This window comes from Labeo rohita, chromosome 11 (assembly GCF_022985175.1).
Source record: "Labeo rohita strain BAU-BD-2019 chromosome 11, IGBB_LRoh.1.0, whole genome shotgun sequence".
NCBI lineage: Eukaryota > Metazoa > Chordata > Actinopteri > Cypriniformes > Cyprinidae > Labeo > Labeo rohita.
This window is the reverse complement of record NC_066879.1, coordinates 10,826,712-10,843,994: the sequence shown is the minus strand read 5'-3', so window position 1 is coordinate 10,843,994 and position 17,283 is coordinate 10,826,712. Positions and strand designations below refer to the sequence as shown.

The following is a 17,283-nucleotide window of genomic DNA, read 5'->3' as shown; positions in this document are numbered from 1 at the left end:
ATGTGGTAAAAATCACTATTATACTTCTACACTGCAATCATTTCACATTCAATCTTCAAATTAATGTAGAAACAACATAAAGAAAGTATATTTTTAATATTTGTTTAATGCCATTTTCATGACTGAAGGCAAGTATCTCTGATACCAGTAATAATATTTAACCAATAATATTATACAACATTACTGTATAATTGAGTGCTACCAATTTAACATTTATCAGAATTTAAAAGTAAATTCTACTATAAGCGACATTAAAACAATCTTTACATAAACCCATTATAATAAATGTCATATTGCTACCTGTGCCTTCAGAAAGAAAATATATCCTAATTTAATAAAGTTATTAAACACTAAATTCTAAAAGCTTAAAACTACATAAGTTGTAGCGCTGAGGTGAAGTTGGAGCACGTGTCAGAACAGTCTCCCGTCTGATGCAGCTGTGAGTGGGATGGCCAAACCCCCCCTCCCCCTTCTGTTAATTGCGTTTTTAATATTTTTATATTAACACGCTAATTTTGACACCACTAATAAAATCATATATGTGACCCTGGACCACAAAACCAGTCAGAAATGTAAATTTCTTATCTTATAAATTTCTTTATCATCTGAAAGCTGAATAAATAAGCTTTCCATTTATGTATGGTTTGTTAGGAAAGGACAATATTTGGCAGAAATACAACTATTTGAAAATCTGGAATCTGATCGCCTTTAAAATTGTTCAAATGAAGTTCATAGCAATGCATATTACTAATCAAAAATTAAGTTGAGATATATTTACAGTAGGAAATTTACAAAATATCTTCACGGAACATGATTTTTACTTAATATCCTAATGATTTTTGGCATAAAAGAAAAATCGATAAACTTGACCCATACAATGTATTTTTGGCTATTGCTACAAATATTCCCGTGCAACAGAAGACTGGTTTTGTGGTCCAGGGTCTCATATAAACACACAATCATGAATCATTAAAAGCATTTTCCCCAAAATACACACTCAGGATGCATGGGTGCAGGTTTACTTCTATATATATATATATATATATATATATATATATATATCAGGGCTGCCAGTATATATATACAGTATATATAAATATACATATATATATTTTTGTTTGTTTGTTTGTTTGTTCTTTTGTTTAGAAAAAGACAAAAGTGTATAAATAAATGCATGAATGAATGAAAAAAAAAAAAAGAAATAAAAGTTCAAAATTAGGGCTGTCAAATGATTAATCACATCCAAAATAAAAGTTTATGTTTATATAATATATGTATGTGTACTGTGTATATTTATTTTGTACATGTAAATACACACACATATTAGGAAAATACGCTAGATTGATATGAGATATACATATATATATAATCTAAATTATTATATACAAGTATAAATATATACACATATAAACATTTTAAAATATATATACATATATGTATACACACGTGTACGTGTGTGAATTTCTATATAAATAATAAATATACACAGTACACACACATATAGTACATTAACATAAACTTTTATTTTAGATGCGTTTAATCGCAATTAATCGTTTCACACCCCTGTTTAAAATTTTAAAAGAAATTATACTTGTGTATAAACAACAGTCAAATCACACTGGCGTGATGTTGAGTAGATGGCGGTTCTACCTAGGCCGGTTCTTGCTTTGTTTCAGACACTCCTGGAAACAATCCTTCTCCTGCCAGAACTGCAGGATTCGCTCCTCCTCTTTGGGGAATTGGATGGATTCTGGCACCGCTTCCACCATTCTGATCACTTCACACCACACCACAACACATACAAACACATAAAACTTCACCTTAAACTTGCTTATTTACACCAAAACATTTCAAACACTAAGCATGAAAATATGAGCCAGTGTCAGCAGTTATTAACTCACAGAGAACAACTACAAATTCAATCCATTCCTCACAGAATCCATCATATGGCTTCAGAAGAATTATTGAACAGAGTGCAAAACACATATGGACCATTGTTATGATGCTTTCATATGACATTTTCATGCTTTTTTAACTTTAAAGCTTCAGGCATTATTTATAGATTTCATCAACCAGAGAAAGCCAGTCAGACGAGTTTGGAACAATAGGTTGAGAAGATAATAACAGAATTATGATTATGAGAGAAATGTTCCTCATAATTTAAAATTATTTTTGGACTTGTTGGTAGTGTTTTCAATTAAATAATAATTAAAAATAAAAAAGTAAATAAGACTGGCATCCAATAAGAGAAATCACATAACTTATTTGACTGGATTTTCAGTTTCAGTTTCACTTTACTTAATTATTATCTACACAACAATAAACGTAAATGGACGAAAGATTTACATGCATCATCATAATGTGGTAAAATCACTGCTTATATGAACACTGCTGAGGAACAGACTTAATATAAACATAAAAATGAAAACATCTGAGGAATAAAACTGTCTGATACTACAGCCCTGACAAACAAACACGTTCCTTTTTTCTATAATAACTGAATGTGTTAAATATTAACGGACACAAATCAGTTGCATGATCATGTGATAAAGTTATTGCTAAGTGTAAATACAGTAGCTGCTCATCACAGCATGAACATGATCTGTCATCACCAACGCACGCGTGTGCGCACAACGTTCGCCGGTTCTGATCGTGTTTCTCTATATACGTGTCCATAAGTACAGAACAGTGAGTTTATGTGTGTGTAGTGAGTGTGCGTATAAGTTTTAAATGAAGATACAGTGTCAAATGAACTCACATGCGGATCCTCACCGGTGAGCAGAGACAGCGGAAATGATGCAACTGAGCGAAAGCCTGAGCGACGACTGACAAAAGTGAGCGTCCCTTTTCATAATAAAAGCCCCAAACGCATGTCCTCTGACGTAATAAAAAGCACATATGTTCATAGACGTGCTAAGTTTTAGTGAATATTTCGTCAGATTTTAGATTTAAAAAAAAACATTAAATTAAATATATGTATGTATGTATAAAATTTACGTTTTAAAACTCCCTTTGACAACCATTACAATTATCGAAATAAATATATAATATATATATATATTAAAAAAATAATAATAATAAAATATATATATATATATTTTTTTTTTTTACTATTATATATATTTTTTTTAATAATCACTATTACAATTCATGGCAGGACAACAAAATTCTAATTTTTGAACATATATTTAATAGAAACAGAAAAGGAAGTAATCATTATCTGTAAAATAAGTATATCTGGCAATTTTGCTTAAATAAAAGGTTGCAGAACTGAGCACATCCTTGATTACATTCAACAAAGGTGTAATTTGTATGTCTTCCTTAACTGCTCTGACCCTTCTTGACATAGAGTATGCAAGTTTGTGACAAATCATAACATCTACCTTGTTTACCTCTTGACCTTTTTTATTTTTCTGATGTTTGACAGGAAATGTTGCTGAACTTGTTTCAAGACTTTTGTATTACAAGTCTATTCGTGACACCACTGATAAAGTCTCTCTGTCATGCCCATGTGCTCCATGTGACCTAGGGGCTGTTTCACAAAACAAGTTTACCAGATAAGCAAGGCTTATTTTAGTTAGGTTAGTCTGACTTATTGCCACTTGATTTGGTTTCAGAAAGCAAATTTACCATAGTTCAAGCTCAGTCACTCTGGCAACTTATGCTGGGAAACTAACCTGGTCCGGAGCAGGCTAACTTTCAGGCTAAGCTGAGTTGTTCTAACACTGACCATGACTCTTTCACATACAATTAGTCGACTTTATCATCAGTCCAAAAATAAAAGTATATATAAAATGCAGCTTATGTAAATCAAATAAATAAAAATATAGGCTTCAACCGAATGTATTTAATGTATTGTGCCCAAAATTGTATGACTTTTTTTTATGATATATGAAGATATTTTAACATAGGTGCTACTTGCGGATTCAGCAGCAATTTTTAGCCACTGCAGCCTTTCTCAATGGTTTTATCACAGCTGTACCTTTACGGTTATTAGTAGGCCATTAAAACATTACAATTTAAAAACACTAAATTAAAAATCACTTGAATTAAAAATAGCAATAAATAATAGAAAAAAAGACATTTTAACTGGTAAGAGGAATACACATGAACTCATTTGAGCTAGTAATTGGGGCTGTATTAGCCAGCTTATCTCCACGTCAAGCACAGAGAGGGCTCCTGCTCTCATGTCCAGCCCAGAGAGGGCTCCCGCTTCCACATCAAGCCCAGAGAGGGCTGCTGTTCCCATATCTGGCCCAGGAAGGCCACAGATCCCAAGTCAAGCTCAGGGAGGGTTGCTGTTCCCACGTCTGGCCCAAGGAGGGCCTCACATCCAGAGTGCAGCCCAAAGTGGACTGCTGAATCAAGCCCAGAGCATGTTCCAGCCAGGGAACCTGAAATTTCCCCCAAGTCATTTTTTCTGTGGGGGTCGTAGGGGCTGAGCCGAGTGCAGAGGCCAAGGCCACAGAGGCTGCTCCACCATGGCTTCCTGGACTGCCTGCTCCGCCAAGGCTCCCCGAGCTGACTGCTACACCACGGCCCCCCCGAGCTGCCCGGATCTGGTACCGCCGTGAAAGCTTCCCGTCCCTTCTCCCTCGTGTTTGATTGTGTTCTGTTGATTCAGATGTGTCTCGTCTATTACCTCGTTTAGTTTAGTATTTAATGTGTAGTCTGCACCTTGTTTCCTGTCCGGTGTTAAATGTCAGTTTGAATGTCTTTATGTGCTACATGTGTCTCCTGCCTGCCTGTGTTACCCCTTGGATGTTAAAGACTGTTGTTTGAGAGTATCCTTCATCTTCTCGTTCCTTGCTCCTCATAGTAGCAGTAACCCTGACACTCTCCACATCTTAACCCTTATGAAAATTAACCACGGTTTTACTACAAACAAAACCAAAAAGCAATGGTTTTTATACTTAAACCATGGTAACTACAAATTAACCATGGTTTTGGTATTCTAACGATAGTTTAACCATTGTATTTGCAGTAAAACTGTGGTTTTACAAATGGTAATCAGCATGCCAAAAAAAAAAAAAAACATGGTCAGTACACTTTTACTATAACAAAACCATGGTTGATACTCGTTCATCCATCTGTATAATCTGTATTACCACTGAACTTCACTGTAAGGCCAGGTACATCTCACTGTATTGCATTCCCTGCTGTTTTCTTATATAAATCACTTAGGGAACTTTTCACAACTTTTTGATTCCCTTTTGATACTATATTCACACTTAAAATAATCATAAAATAAAAATCATTTCATGAAATCCATATAAGCTTTACAGATCTTTATTGACCATAAACAACTGTTGCACCTGAGGAACAGTCTCACAGTTTACAGGTGGAATAAAATTATTAATGTTATAGTTCCAATAACGTATAACACTAAAGAGACCTTTTTAGTGACTCTAAAAAAACAATCCTGCTCTCACAGATACTCTCTGGTACTTTAAGCAACCGGTGAATCCAGTTTATGTCTCAGGTGCTGAATCATTATATATAAATACAAATATTTACACATAATAAGAAATTCGCTGGAAATAAAAGCAGTGGAACGTGGGAGGAGCTGCAGTTTTGGAGATGCTCTGACCCAGTCGTCTAACCATCACAAACTCGCTCAAATCCTTTCGCTTGCCCATATATCCTACCTACTACCAGGTGCCGTGGTGAAGAGATAATCATTGTTATACACTTCAAATGTCAGTGGTCATAATGCTATGCCTGATTGGTATAACCCAACTGCAGTTTGACTGAGATTAATTAGAATGCACAATAAAAACATGATTTTTGAAAATTGTTAAAAAATATGGAGATATCTGTTTTTGCAAATGAACTCTTCATATCATTTTTTATATTACTCTTTACTTAGAAGACATATTAGAGTTCTTTAGAGATATAATGTTCCAACAAGTTTACCAAAGACGAATGTCAAAATTATTCAGGAAAATAAGATTTTCTTCTTAAAGTGATAAAATGTTGTGTTGCAAAAATAAGTACACCCTCCTGAAAGTTATTAAATAAAACTAAAAAAAGAAAGTGTAGGTTTAAGGCAATTTTTGATCAACAGGTATGTATAATGAACCAATACCTTTAAAGACAAGTAATTTCCTGACAATTAAAAGTGTTATAGCCTACTGAATCATACTCAGACTTAATGCTGGAAACAATGGAACCACTTGGGAGAGAACTGCCAGGTGACTTATTTCGTAGCACGAAACAGGAAAATGGTACAAGAGGAATGCCAAATCATTGTGTTAAATGTGAAAACATAGCAGAAGTGACACCAACATTCAAAAACATTGGCTTGTGACAAAGCTCCTGAAATAATCAGGCCTTCACTTTAAGTTTTCATTTAGTGATGAGGGATTATTTGCTAGAAAACAGGCAGGAAAAATACCATGCAAGTGTCTCGGAGACAGCAAAAGCTATGAAAAGTGTGACTGTTTATCTCACAGAGTAAGATGCAGCCTACAGAAGTGACATGCATGGTTGTTTATCCACACCAGAACTACCTACTGTAGCCAAAGCACAATAAACTAATTTAACTTCTTCCAAGACCCATATTTACAAAATATTGACTTTTGGGAAATACATACTCTGGTCTCAAGAGACCAAGTCAACAATTTCGGATCCAAAATGTTATAGTGTTGCTAGAGGAGGAGTACAGTGAGAAGTGCCTGGTTCCCAGAGTGATGTTCAGTGGTAGTAGAGCTCTTATATAGGGATTTATGAGTGCTGAAGTTGTGAGGGAGTTGTGCTTTATCAACACTGTCATCAATTCACACACCCATGTGTGATGTAATACAAAAACTTGAAACGGAAGCTGCTACCCTCTCCTCATTTCCTGTGTTTTTGGCCATTTTTTCAGCATGACAATGAAGATATTCATTCTCTCAAGGTGAAAATCTTAATACTGTGGGGGACTCTGTACAATTTGTTATGAACTTGTACGCTCAGTGCCAAGACGGGTCAAAGCAGTAAAGTTCTGGAGAACATACTGGCCTAGTTTTACAGACAGGGCTCAAACTAAACCAGGATAAGGCCATAGTTCAGTTAGGACATTTAAGTAATTTTTATAAATATGTCTTAGAAAAAACATTACTGGTGTCCATCTTCAGGCAAGACAAAGGCATTGATTTATTTTAAGAACAGTCAGTGTGAGTTTCTTTCAATTGAAACAGCTCAGACTTACATTTTAGTCTGGAACTAGGCTTAAGACTTGTCTGTGAAACCAGCGACCAAGTACTAGAATATTATACATTTGCTGAATTAAATTTTGGGTACTCATTTCTGCATTCCTTCATTTGAACAAACTTGACTAATAACTTTATTAAGTATATTTTTAAAGGAGAAGTTCACTTCCAGAACAAAAATTTACAGATAATGTACTCACCCCCTTGTCATCCAAGATGTTTGTGTCTTTCTTTCTTAAGTCGCAAAGAAATGATGTTTTTTGAGGAAAATATTTCAGGATTTTTTTTCCCATATAATGGACTAAATATGGTGCCCCGAGTTTGAACTTCTAAAATGTAGTTTAAATGCGGCTTCAAACAATCCCAAATGCAGTTGTAAACAATCTCAGCCGAGAGTCTTATCTGGCGAAACGATTGGTTATTTTCATTTTAAAAAAATACAATTTAAATACTTTGTAATCTCAAACACTCGTCTTGTCTTGCTCTGCCTGAACTCTGTGTATTCTGGTCCAAGACAGTTAGGGTATGTCGAAATATTCCAAACTTATTTTCTCCATCAACTTCAAAAATAATTTCAAAATCATCCTACATTGCTGCAGAAGTACCAACCCAGTATTTGCAAAGTGAAAATGCAAAGATCAAACTTCCTTAACAAGTTTTTCGACATTAACTGTAATAAACCGGAAAAAAAAGAAAAGAGTTTAGTCAGAGTAAGACAGGATGAGTGTTTGACATTAAAAAGTATTTAAATTGTATTATTTTTATGAAAATCGTTTCGCTAGATAAGACCCTTCTTCCTCGACTGGGATCGTTTACAACCACATTTGGGATCATTTGAAGCCGCATTTAAACTGCATTTTGGAAGTTAAAACTCAGGCCACTATAGAAGTCCACTATATGGAGAAAAATGCTGAAATGTTTTCCTCAAAACAACTATTTCTTTACGATTAAAAAAAAACAAACATCTTGGATGACAAGGGGTTGAGTACATTATCTGTAAATTGTTGTTCTAGAAGTGGACTTCTTTAACATATTTCAATTTTGCCATCTTTCCATGAATTATATTAATGATCATTAAGAAAAAATGTTTTATATTTATTCAGAGGGAGTGTACTCATTTACGCCGTGCACTGTATACAGTAGTCAACATTTGAAGTGGATCAAAAAAAAGTTTATCAAAATTGACCTAAGACAAGAACAGGTATTCTTGTTGGTTTTAGGACAAATTTAATGAAAGATTTTGATCCAATTCAAATGCTGACTACTGTATATACACTTCACTGGGATATTCGACTTTTGGGTGAAATTTATTCAAAATGTAAAAAGTGCATGCTACAGTGATATATCATGAAAGTAGGGCATTCAAGTAGAAGCAATGGTAATTTCTTCATCTCAAAGAATTTATTGAAACAAAAGCTAACAACAGTGGTGGGAATACCACAACAACAACAAAAAAGTCAATGTCTCAACTTGTCGTGCATTCTTGAGCATCAATTACTGCTTGACAACGACATCTCACAATGGCTGTTCACAAGTCAACTTGTTGTCTGCTGAGGCAAGGCATGAGGCATTTTTAAGGGCTGCCCTCAGGTTGTTGAGGTTCTGGGGTGCAGGGATATGACCCTGTACATGACAAGTCAGCTTATCCCATAAGTCTTCTATGAGATTCAGGTCTAGAGAAAGTGCAAGCCACTCCATTTGAGATACCCCAACCTCCAGCAGCCATTCCCTGATGATGCAACATCAATGACCTGGGGCAATGTCTTGCATTAAGATGAAATCAGGCCTGTGTTGCTAACGCAGAGGCACAATAACTGGACTAATGTTGTTGTTCAGGTAGTACTGGCTTGTCACTGTACCATTTATATGGAGTAGGGCAGTTCTGTATTGATTATAGACACACCACGCCTCAGCAGACAATAAGTCGACTTGTGAACAGCATGAGACGTCATTGTCAACCTGTAGTTGATGCTCAAGGATGCATAAGTTATTGAGACATTGACATTTTTTGTTGTGGTACACCCACCACTGTTGTTAGCTTTTGTTTAAAAAAAAAATAGTTTTAGATGAAGAAATTACCATTGCATGTGGGTACTTAAGTGCCCCACTTTCATGATATAATATCTTTAGAAACAACGTACATCCTACTTTAACTTTTTTGTAAAGCAAGTCAAACAGGTCTGGAGCCACACGAGGGCGAGTAAGTTGACATTTCTGCACGTAAAATGTGCATGTTGATTGAGAGGGCATTTCCAGTAATGGCACTGTAGATTATCATTACAATCTCCCAACTCATCTCATATGAGATCAGATCATCACAGAAAACATCCAGTAACACCAGAAAGACGCTCTGCATTCGACTCTGCATTGCGCTTATATGCAACACAACAGTCAAATGAATCAAGAGACAACAGACACTTTGTCAAAGCATGGCTTTATTGTGGATGGTATAAAGTCCTTCTCGAGAACATCTGTTCACCGTTGACTATCTGGCAGTCTTTCCTCCTCTATTTGGATGCCTGTTTCCTTGCAATGGTCTTCATCCCCTTCTTGTTGTGTTTCTTGGCAAAGCGCATGTTCCTCAGGAACTTGGGGTCCACCTGAAACACAACACATGCATTAAACTGTGAAATTACATAACACAAAATAAGAATCATTACAATGTAACCATAGCATGATGATCGACCTCCACTGAACATCACACATCAAATGATGTTTGAGTGGCTCTCAGTTATTTTATATCAAAGTCAAAGCCATAAAAGATGAAGTCGTTTTACAGCAAGTTTTCCAAGCTGCATGCACAAACAGACTGAGCAGCAGAACTACCAGCAGTTTGCATTAACACTGAAGGATGTGCACAGGAGCAACAGCATCTCAACATGTGGGCGGGACTCTCTGCTGACTGACCGATGGCAAGTAAGAGGAATGATTGTTGTATTGTTTATTCATTGGATCTCCAGCCCAAATATCTAAACCAGGGGTGACCAATCTCAGTCATGGAGGACCGGTGTCCTGCAGAGTTTAAGAGCTGTTAAGAGCTTGTTTAGCTGGTTCAGGTGTGTCTAACTGGGGTTGGAGCTAAACTCTGCAGGACACTGTCTCTCCAAGACAGAGTTTGGGCATCCCCAACTCTAAACTCTCTTTAAAACTCTGAAAACTGCACTGCTATTGCTTTTAGAGCTGGTTGACAACCGATTATCATTTTAATGTCAACAAAATGTCAGTAGATATTATATGCATCATCTGCAAACCAACAGTCACAATAAGCTCTGTACTTTGCTACTTTTGAAAAGAAACCATCTCAGCTTTCGAATTGTCAATTTGACTGCAAAATTAAAATCTAAATGTGTAATTCAATAATAAAGTGAGTAAAGCAAATATTATTAGTTATATTTAATTATATATTAAAGCTTATATATAATATAGTTTGTATACAACAGTTTGAATTTGAGTGTTATAATATAGAATTATTATAATTTATAAAATGACAGGAAACTTGTAGGTCTCATTAGTTAAGAGACTTAAGAAATTGAAAGTTTTACAACAACAACAACAACAACAAAAAAAAAAAAACATTCTTAATGTATTTTACGACACTTCAAGTCTCTGAGAACCTGACACCTCATACTTCTGGAGACGGTTGCAGTTCCAGAAAATGGTGGAATTGGAGACTAAAGGTTTCCTGATCGTTTCAGCCCTAATTCTTCACCTTAATTCTTGATTCTTTTGCAGTTGACATGGGTCATTTCTTCTCCACCTGTGTTTTTTTTTCCCTGACTCTGCTGACCTAGTGAGCATGTCCAATGGTCATGTCTTAAAGGAGAAGTTCACTTCCAGGGGGGGGAGAAAAAAAAAAAAAAAAAATTGTAAATTGGAGGAGAAAATGAGGTGGAATTTTGAGACATACCCTAACTATCATAAACCGGAATTCACGCAGAGCTAGACAAGACGAAATTTCGGTTAAAAGGTACAGAAATATATATATATTTTTTTAAATATACAAGACTCTTCTTCCTCAGATGGGATGGTTTAGAGCCCTTTGAAGTTGCATTTAAACTGCATTTTGGAAGTTTAAACTCACGGGCACCATAGAAGTCCACTATATTGAAAACATTACTGAACCGTTTATCAAAAAACAATTTCTTTACGACTGAAGAAAGAAAGACATGAACATCTTAGATGACAAGGGGGTGAGTACATTATCTGCACATTTTTGCTCTAGAAGTGAACTCCCTTAACTTTGCAATTTCTAGTATTGGATTAGTATTGCATCCTCCTTATGGGCATTTAATAATTTTTGACTTTTCAGTCTGAGATTAATCTATATTTTGGCTCATTTTATCTGCAAAAGAAAACCTTAATAATCGCACACAAGGAGTTTTTCCACTTTGTTTAGCCTTCAAGGGCAATTATATATCACTTCTAAATGACTAAGTACAAAATTATTACTAGTTTGAGATTAACGCAGTTTGGACGCAATTAGTTCACTAATTCCAGCACAGCTCCATCACATCACACTGTAACAGCTAATATTACCCACAAACAAGGACCCAAATAGAACTACAAACATAAATAAAAAGTGATTAAACACACAAGGCAAATACAAGACTGATAGTTCAGTTGAGAGGTTTAGGTGAAGGGGTTTTGAGTGAATGATAATATCTACCCTGATAAATATTTGTGAACTTTGATAATCTGTTTGGTTATTAATATCATTATACACAAGAGGAGATTTGATTGCATGGAAGACACGTGACAGGCAGATCAACATGCCTCTTCATTTCAGTTCTACACGGTAGGAAATTAAAGTGCCCCTATTATGCCATTTTAAAGGTTGCTAATATTGTTTTAATAGACTCCCAAAACAGGTTTACATGTATGCAAGGTCAAAAAACACTTCAGTTTTCTCTAAAAATAGATTTAATTTTACCCCATTTCTAAATGATTCATAAACGACTCGTGCGAAGCAGTTCGAAGAATCAGTCTCTCTAAACCCCGCCTTTCCGTGAGCCATCACTGCTGTGATTGGTCAGATGGCGCAGTCCCTTATGATTGGTCTACTGCGTACAGCGTGTCGGAAAACGAAATTTGCCATAACTCACTGACAGCCCTGGATACTTGTCAATACATAGAAAAGATGGCATCGATTTTACCATACCAAATCGAGCCAGAGTCTAATGATGAAACGGCTGAAGTGGCTGATCGACAAGTTAACACGGTCTACCATGGAAAGTGCTCGCAATTTGCTTATGTAAGCGAACCGGGCACACCTCTATGTTGTAAACTTCAACAATGTATAATGCATTAAGGCAGCTTTCACACCGAACGCGTAAAGCGCTAAAGCGGCAAAAGTTCATTTGAACAACTCATTTGAACTTTGTCCGCGGTGCGTGCGCTTTGGTCGAGGCCGAAACAAGCCGTCCTCGCAGGGTGGAAGAAATTGAAACGAATGGGTTTCATAGCACAGCGCTTTCCGCATTCGGTGTGAAAGCCGCTTCGTGCGCCATCCTTTATCATTACTCCAACGAATGAGAGACAGACAGTCAAGCTTCATCAATCACAAATTGTCAGACTACAGTGGGTCCACAGCTGAACAACAGAACTACAGAAGCGTGATTTAGCCGGTTAGCATGACATGTGCAGGGTTGTTACACAACATAACATACACAACTACTTATTTTTTGAACGATCTCTAGAAAATACAATCTTTGTAGATTCATCATCTTTTGGAAGTGAATATAAAACAATTTTACTCACAGCGTAGGATACAGCGTGTTCTGTATAATGTACGTGTAAATTTCCATGTGACGTAAACCACATGGAAATGTATGGGCGGGCAAGTTGAACGTGGGTGGACATTATGCAAATGTGTTACTTCATGACATGTAGCAGTAACAGAAAAAGATTCGAAATCCTGACGACTCCTTCAGGCAAATGTGAGCTGACTCTTTTTTTTTTTGATAGACAATAACTTTATTTATCGTGCACTGTCGGCTTCACATACAGCTACATGACACACTGCATGGAAGATCATATTTGAAAAGGCATAATAGGGGCACTTTAAATAAAGTGAATGTTAATTGTGACAAGATGACTGACAGCAATTTAAAGGGTGATGAAATGCACATAACTAAGCTTCAGAGCAGTTTGTTAAAGACGTAATTATAACAGCAGTTTGACACAGTAGTCCTTGAAGCTTGCCTACTATTCTGCTGCACACTAAAAATATGTACCTCTCTTCAGTAAGAGTGTAAATACTTTTAAAACGTAATAGAAGTAGGTAAATTGGGATGCTGCATGTGTGTCCATTTGGTGAGGCATGATAACTAACATGTGCCAACTCTTCACACTGCTCATTCTCAATCATTTTATAGCCTATTATTGTTCTATTAATGTCTAATCAGAAATCAAGTGCTATGTACAGGGTTTTAAACCTCACAGGATGATCCATTCGTTTCTACAGCGTTTTGATTAAGATCTAACAACATCTCTAGCAGAAAACTACATGAATGCCTCACATGAGCACAGACTCAACACACAGCCAAAGGCCAAAACAGCTTGTGTTTGACAGCATTACAGATGTTCAGATGCAGAAGAGAAACAGCTGCAAATGACTGAAGAATGAAGACATCTCTTACCCCTTTGAGGGACTCATAGCGATTAGTTCGCGGCTTCTTGATGCCGTTTCTGTGCCACTTGCGAGCTGCACAAACACACAGACTGTCAGTTAAGCATCCACACTATCAATAAACACCAAACAACAACAAATAAAAAATAAACGTTGCAGAAACTTACACTGGTTGTGTGTGGTGTGGTTCTTTGACTTTGCCATTTCTGATCACTGTCTGCTAACGGCACAAAACCAGCACCAATCAGAAGAACAGAAGAAGAGGAGAAACATTAGCACATATTAAAGAACAGATCTGTGATTTCTAAACACAACAGACCTCTTTTAGACTTATTCACAGAGTCCACACAGTTGTTGGATCTATTTCGGATCATTGCATCAGTTTACTGTGCGTCTGAAACTAAAATCTAACTAAGCTAAACATCTGAACGCAGAGCATTTGAGCGCCATGCTAACAGCTACAGCAGACGCTCCTTTATAACTATTTTTACACAATAAACACGCGTTCGGCCTTAATACTGCATATACACTACGTATTAAGAGTCACTAAACACAATACCGAACTGATGTTTTAATAACACACTTCATTTTCTGAGGATTAATTCAGATTTTATTAACATGGAGACAAACTCAGTACCTGCCACACGAAGAGCACGACAACCGGAAGAGAGAGAAACAACAAGGGATTGTGGGAGATAAGAGTCCCCTTTCCGGATGTGAAGTGTAACAAAACGCGATACATTCACAACATATAAACAAACACAAATATAGTTTTATTTAACTTTTAATTCATTCTAAATACATATAGCCTTTAAGAAAGTCCGGACCGGTTAGCATTATTTACCCATTTAATTCCAAAGTTTTCGCAGACATGAAAATATCAAAATGATGTGTCATTATTAACCCCTTGAAATAATCAGTAATTAAAAAGGTGTTTGTTTTATGTTTGGTCACAATTGTGACCCGTGGGATAGTGTGTATACTGAAATAAAATTATCTTGGTAGTTAAAGTGTAGTTAAATTATCAAAATTTTTATATATCTCATACCAGCTATTAACCCATTTTAAACTGTTTCATCACATTCTATGGTTTTATTGTACATAAAACCCTTATACACAGTGGATAAGTATACTAAGATAAAAAAAAAAAAAAAAAAAAAAAAAAAAAAAAAGAGTTAGGGTAGAGTGGGGGGAAAATGCTCCCATGGGGTTGTTAATTTATTAAAAAATATAATTATATTTTCAGAATGACAATTTTTTCTCAAACATAGTCAGTAAAACACCCCTAGGAAGCAATGGGCAATTACTGTAGTTACTCTGTTCTGAACATTAAATCCTTTGTTTTTCCATCAAATGAATTCTAACTAGTTGGTTGAATAAAAATATTTGGATTTTATATTCAAATATTACCTCAAGCATCAGGTAGCTACTGTAGTTAGCTAGCCAGTTAGCATTAGCTAACATTTGTAATTTATATATTATTTGTAATTTTAAGCTAAAACTGCCTGTACTTTGGTATTTTACCTTACCTATGAGGGCGTTTTGCCCCAAAGGTGGGTTGAAGTGCCCCTTTGATACAAATTTATTTTTGTTAAAAATCTAATAACATGAAATGCTAACTTTTCTAAACACATTTAACTTTTGTTTCACATAAAAAAATACACACTCCTTAAGGTGAGCGTTTTCCACCACTATTACCCTATTTTCCCACCGGTCACTATTGTTGCCATCAACATGTTTAGTCATTATATGTCCACACTCAACAAAACTAAAAAAAATTGTGAATTCAGAACAGCTTTCAGAATCAGAATCAGAACAGCTTTATTGCCAAGTATGCTTACACATACAAGGAATTTGTTTTGGTGTCACAGGCTGTCGGGGGGGGGGGGGGGGGGGGGGGTGAATCTGGAACATTTAAATGTTCATAAGGTATATTGCCAGAGGGAAGAAACCTTTTTTATGTCTGGCTGTCCTGGTATTTGTGGCTCTGTAGCGCTGACCAGATGGCAAAAGTTTGAAAAGGGGATGACATGGATGTGAGGAATCCAGAGTGATTTTCTGAGCCCTTTTCCTCACTCTGGATGTATACAGTTCTTGAAGGGTGGGCAGGGGAGCACCAATAATCCTCTCGGCGGTCCGAACCGTTCTCTGTAATCTTCTGATGTCTGATTTTATAGCTGAGCCAAACCAGACAGTTATTGATGTGCAAAGAACAGATTCGATGATGGCTGAGTAGAACTGTTTCAGCAGCTCCTGCGGCAAGTTGAACTTCCTCAGCTGTCGAAGGAAGTACAACCTTTGTTGGGCCTTTTTTGCAATGGAGTCGATGTGTGTGTCCCACTTCAGGTCCCGGAAGATGATGGACCCTAGGAACCTGAATGTCTCCACTGCAGCCACAGTGCAGTCCATGATGCTGAGAGGGGGGAGTGCAGGGGGTTTCTCCTGAAGTCTATGATCATCTCCGCTGTTTTGAGCGTGTTGAGCTCCAGGTTGTTAAGACTGCACCAGACAGCGAGCTGCTCATATATTAATACTAGACACCTTAAACATAATGTGTACCAAAAATCGTTGTTATGTTTTTATGTTACCATACTTTATGGTGCAGTCATCTCATGGTGCAAACAGGAAGTAAACTGCTCTGATCATGTGACAGTTTGCACTAACCATGTGAAACTCCACATAATTAATTGAGACCCTTTATTTTTTTTCCACATTTGCAGAAAACACACTAAATGATTCTTGCACTGTTTGAAGAGATCTCATATTAATGTATTATGATTTCACACAAGCAACATTATTTATAATAACCGTGAAAACTATAGAAAACTATTTACCAGGGTAAGTCTGATTTAATGAAAGGCTGGCAGAGGAATAAAAAATCAACTTTATGATGGAGTGCAATACATGTCCAGCAGATGTCAGTGTAAACACAGGTAATATCCTCTAATGTAACAGCGATCACGTGAGGTGAGAGAAGCAGCTAAACCTTGAGCTCCCATTCAGAAATGACTTCATGTAATGTTACACCAATTTAACTATATTCAATATGAGTTGCATGTTTAAAGAGCAGAGATGAAGGCCACTGCCAACAAAGCCAGTGAAACGTCACTAAAATGTTCTTTTTAAACATGTTTATATATCTGCATGTTTTGTATCTATATAACTTCAATTAAATGGTCACTCATAGCTGACTGTGACTAAATGAGATAATTTCAAAAGGCTTTCGGGCGACTGTCGTGTCAACTCAGTATTTTGAGCTCTATAGAAATGTGACTGTACCTGTGCATCTCTCTCTGTCTTTCTCTCTCTCAAAGCTCAGCCATTCTCTAGTGAAGCTGAAACAATCAAACTCACTGCTATTAATAGTGCCTTCCTCCAGCTCAGGCCTGGCTTGCCTTGCCTTCTAATGATATGCGGGGACTTCAATGGTCTAAATTTAGAGCAGCGAACAACCCTGCTCAG

At 36.4% G+C, this 17,283-nt stretch overlaps 2 protein-coding genes across 4 annotated transcripts in view; both read right to left on the bottom strand.

The window, feature by feature from the left end:
* The window catches only part of iars1 (isoleucyl-tRNA synthetase 1), a 95,176-nt gene extending 92,357 nt beyond the window's left edge, over nucleotides 1-2,819 (bottom strand). The window contains exons 1-2 of one of the 2 annotated variants that reach the window (XM_051122568.1): nucleotides 2,759-2,819; nucleotides 1,651-1,777 (exon numbers count right to left, since the gene is read on the bottom strand). In XM_051122568.1, coding sequence (XP_050978525.1) covers nucleotides 1,651-1,769 — 119 coding nt within the window. In that variant the 5' untranslated portion in view covers nucleotides 1,770-1,777; nucleotides 2,759-2,819. The remainder of the gene's footprint in view (nucleotides 1-1,650; nucleotides 1,778-2,758) is intronic. The other variant, XM_051122569.1, reaches the window with a different exon arrangement.
* A 6,791-nt stretch (nucleotides 2,820-9,610) lies between these two features.
* rpl29 (ribosomal protein L29) lies at nucleotides 9,611-14,536 on the bottom strand. 2 transcript variants are annotated; one of them, XM_051122571.1, is made up of 4 exons: nucleotides 14,459-14,536; nucleotides 13,989-14,038; nucleotides 13,832-13,896; nucleotides 9,611-9,793 (listed from the first exon to the last, which is right to left on the bottom strand). In XM_051122571.1, the coding sequence occupies exons 2-4, from the start codon at nucleotides 14,023-14,025 to the stop codon at nucleotides 9,701-9,703; spliced, it is 195 nt and encodes a 64-aa protein (XP_050978528.1). In that variant the 5' UTR covers nucleotides 14,026-14,038; nucleotides 14,459-14,536; the 3' UTR covers nucleotides 9,611-9,700. The 2 variants fall into 2 exon arrangements, with proteins under 2 accessions (XP_050978528.1, XP_050978527.1); XM_051122570.1 differs by having other exon boundaries at nucleotides 13,989-14,041; nucleotides 14,459-14,534.
* Nucleotides 14,537-17,283: the final 2,747 nt, after the last annotated feature.

What these genes read in the sequence shown, in the direction of transcription:
- rpl29 (XM_051122571.1), bottom strand. Translation starts at nt 14,025, where the DNA reads ATGGCAAAGTCAAAGAACCACACCACACACAACCAGT. An exon ending in CCACACCACACACAACCAGT is followed by an intron (nt 13,897 to 13,988) that starts GTAAGTTTCTGC and finishes GTGTTTGTGCAG; the next exon opens with CTCGCAAGTGGCACAGAAAC. An exon ending in GCTATGAGTCCCTCAAAGGG is followed by an intron (nt 9,794 to 13,831) that starts GTAAGAGATGTC and finishes GTTGTGTTTCAG; the next exon opens with GTGGACCCCAAGTTCCTGAG.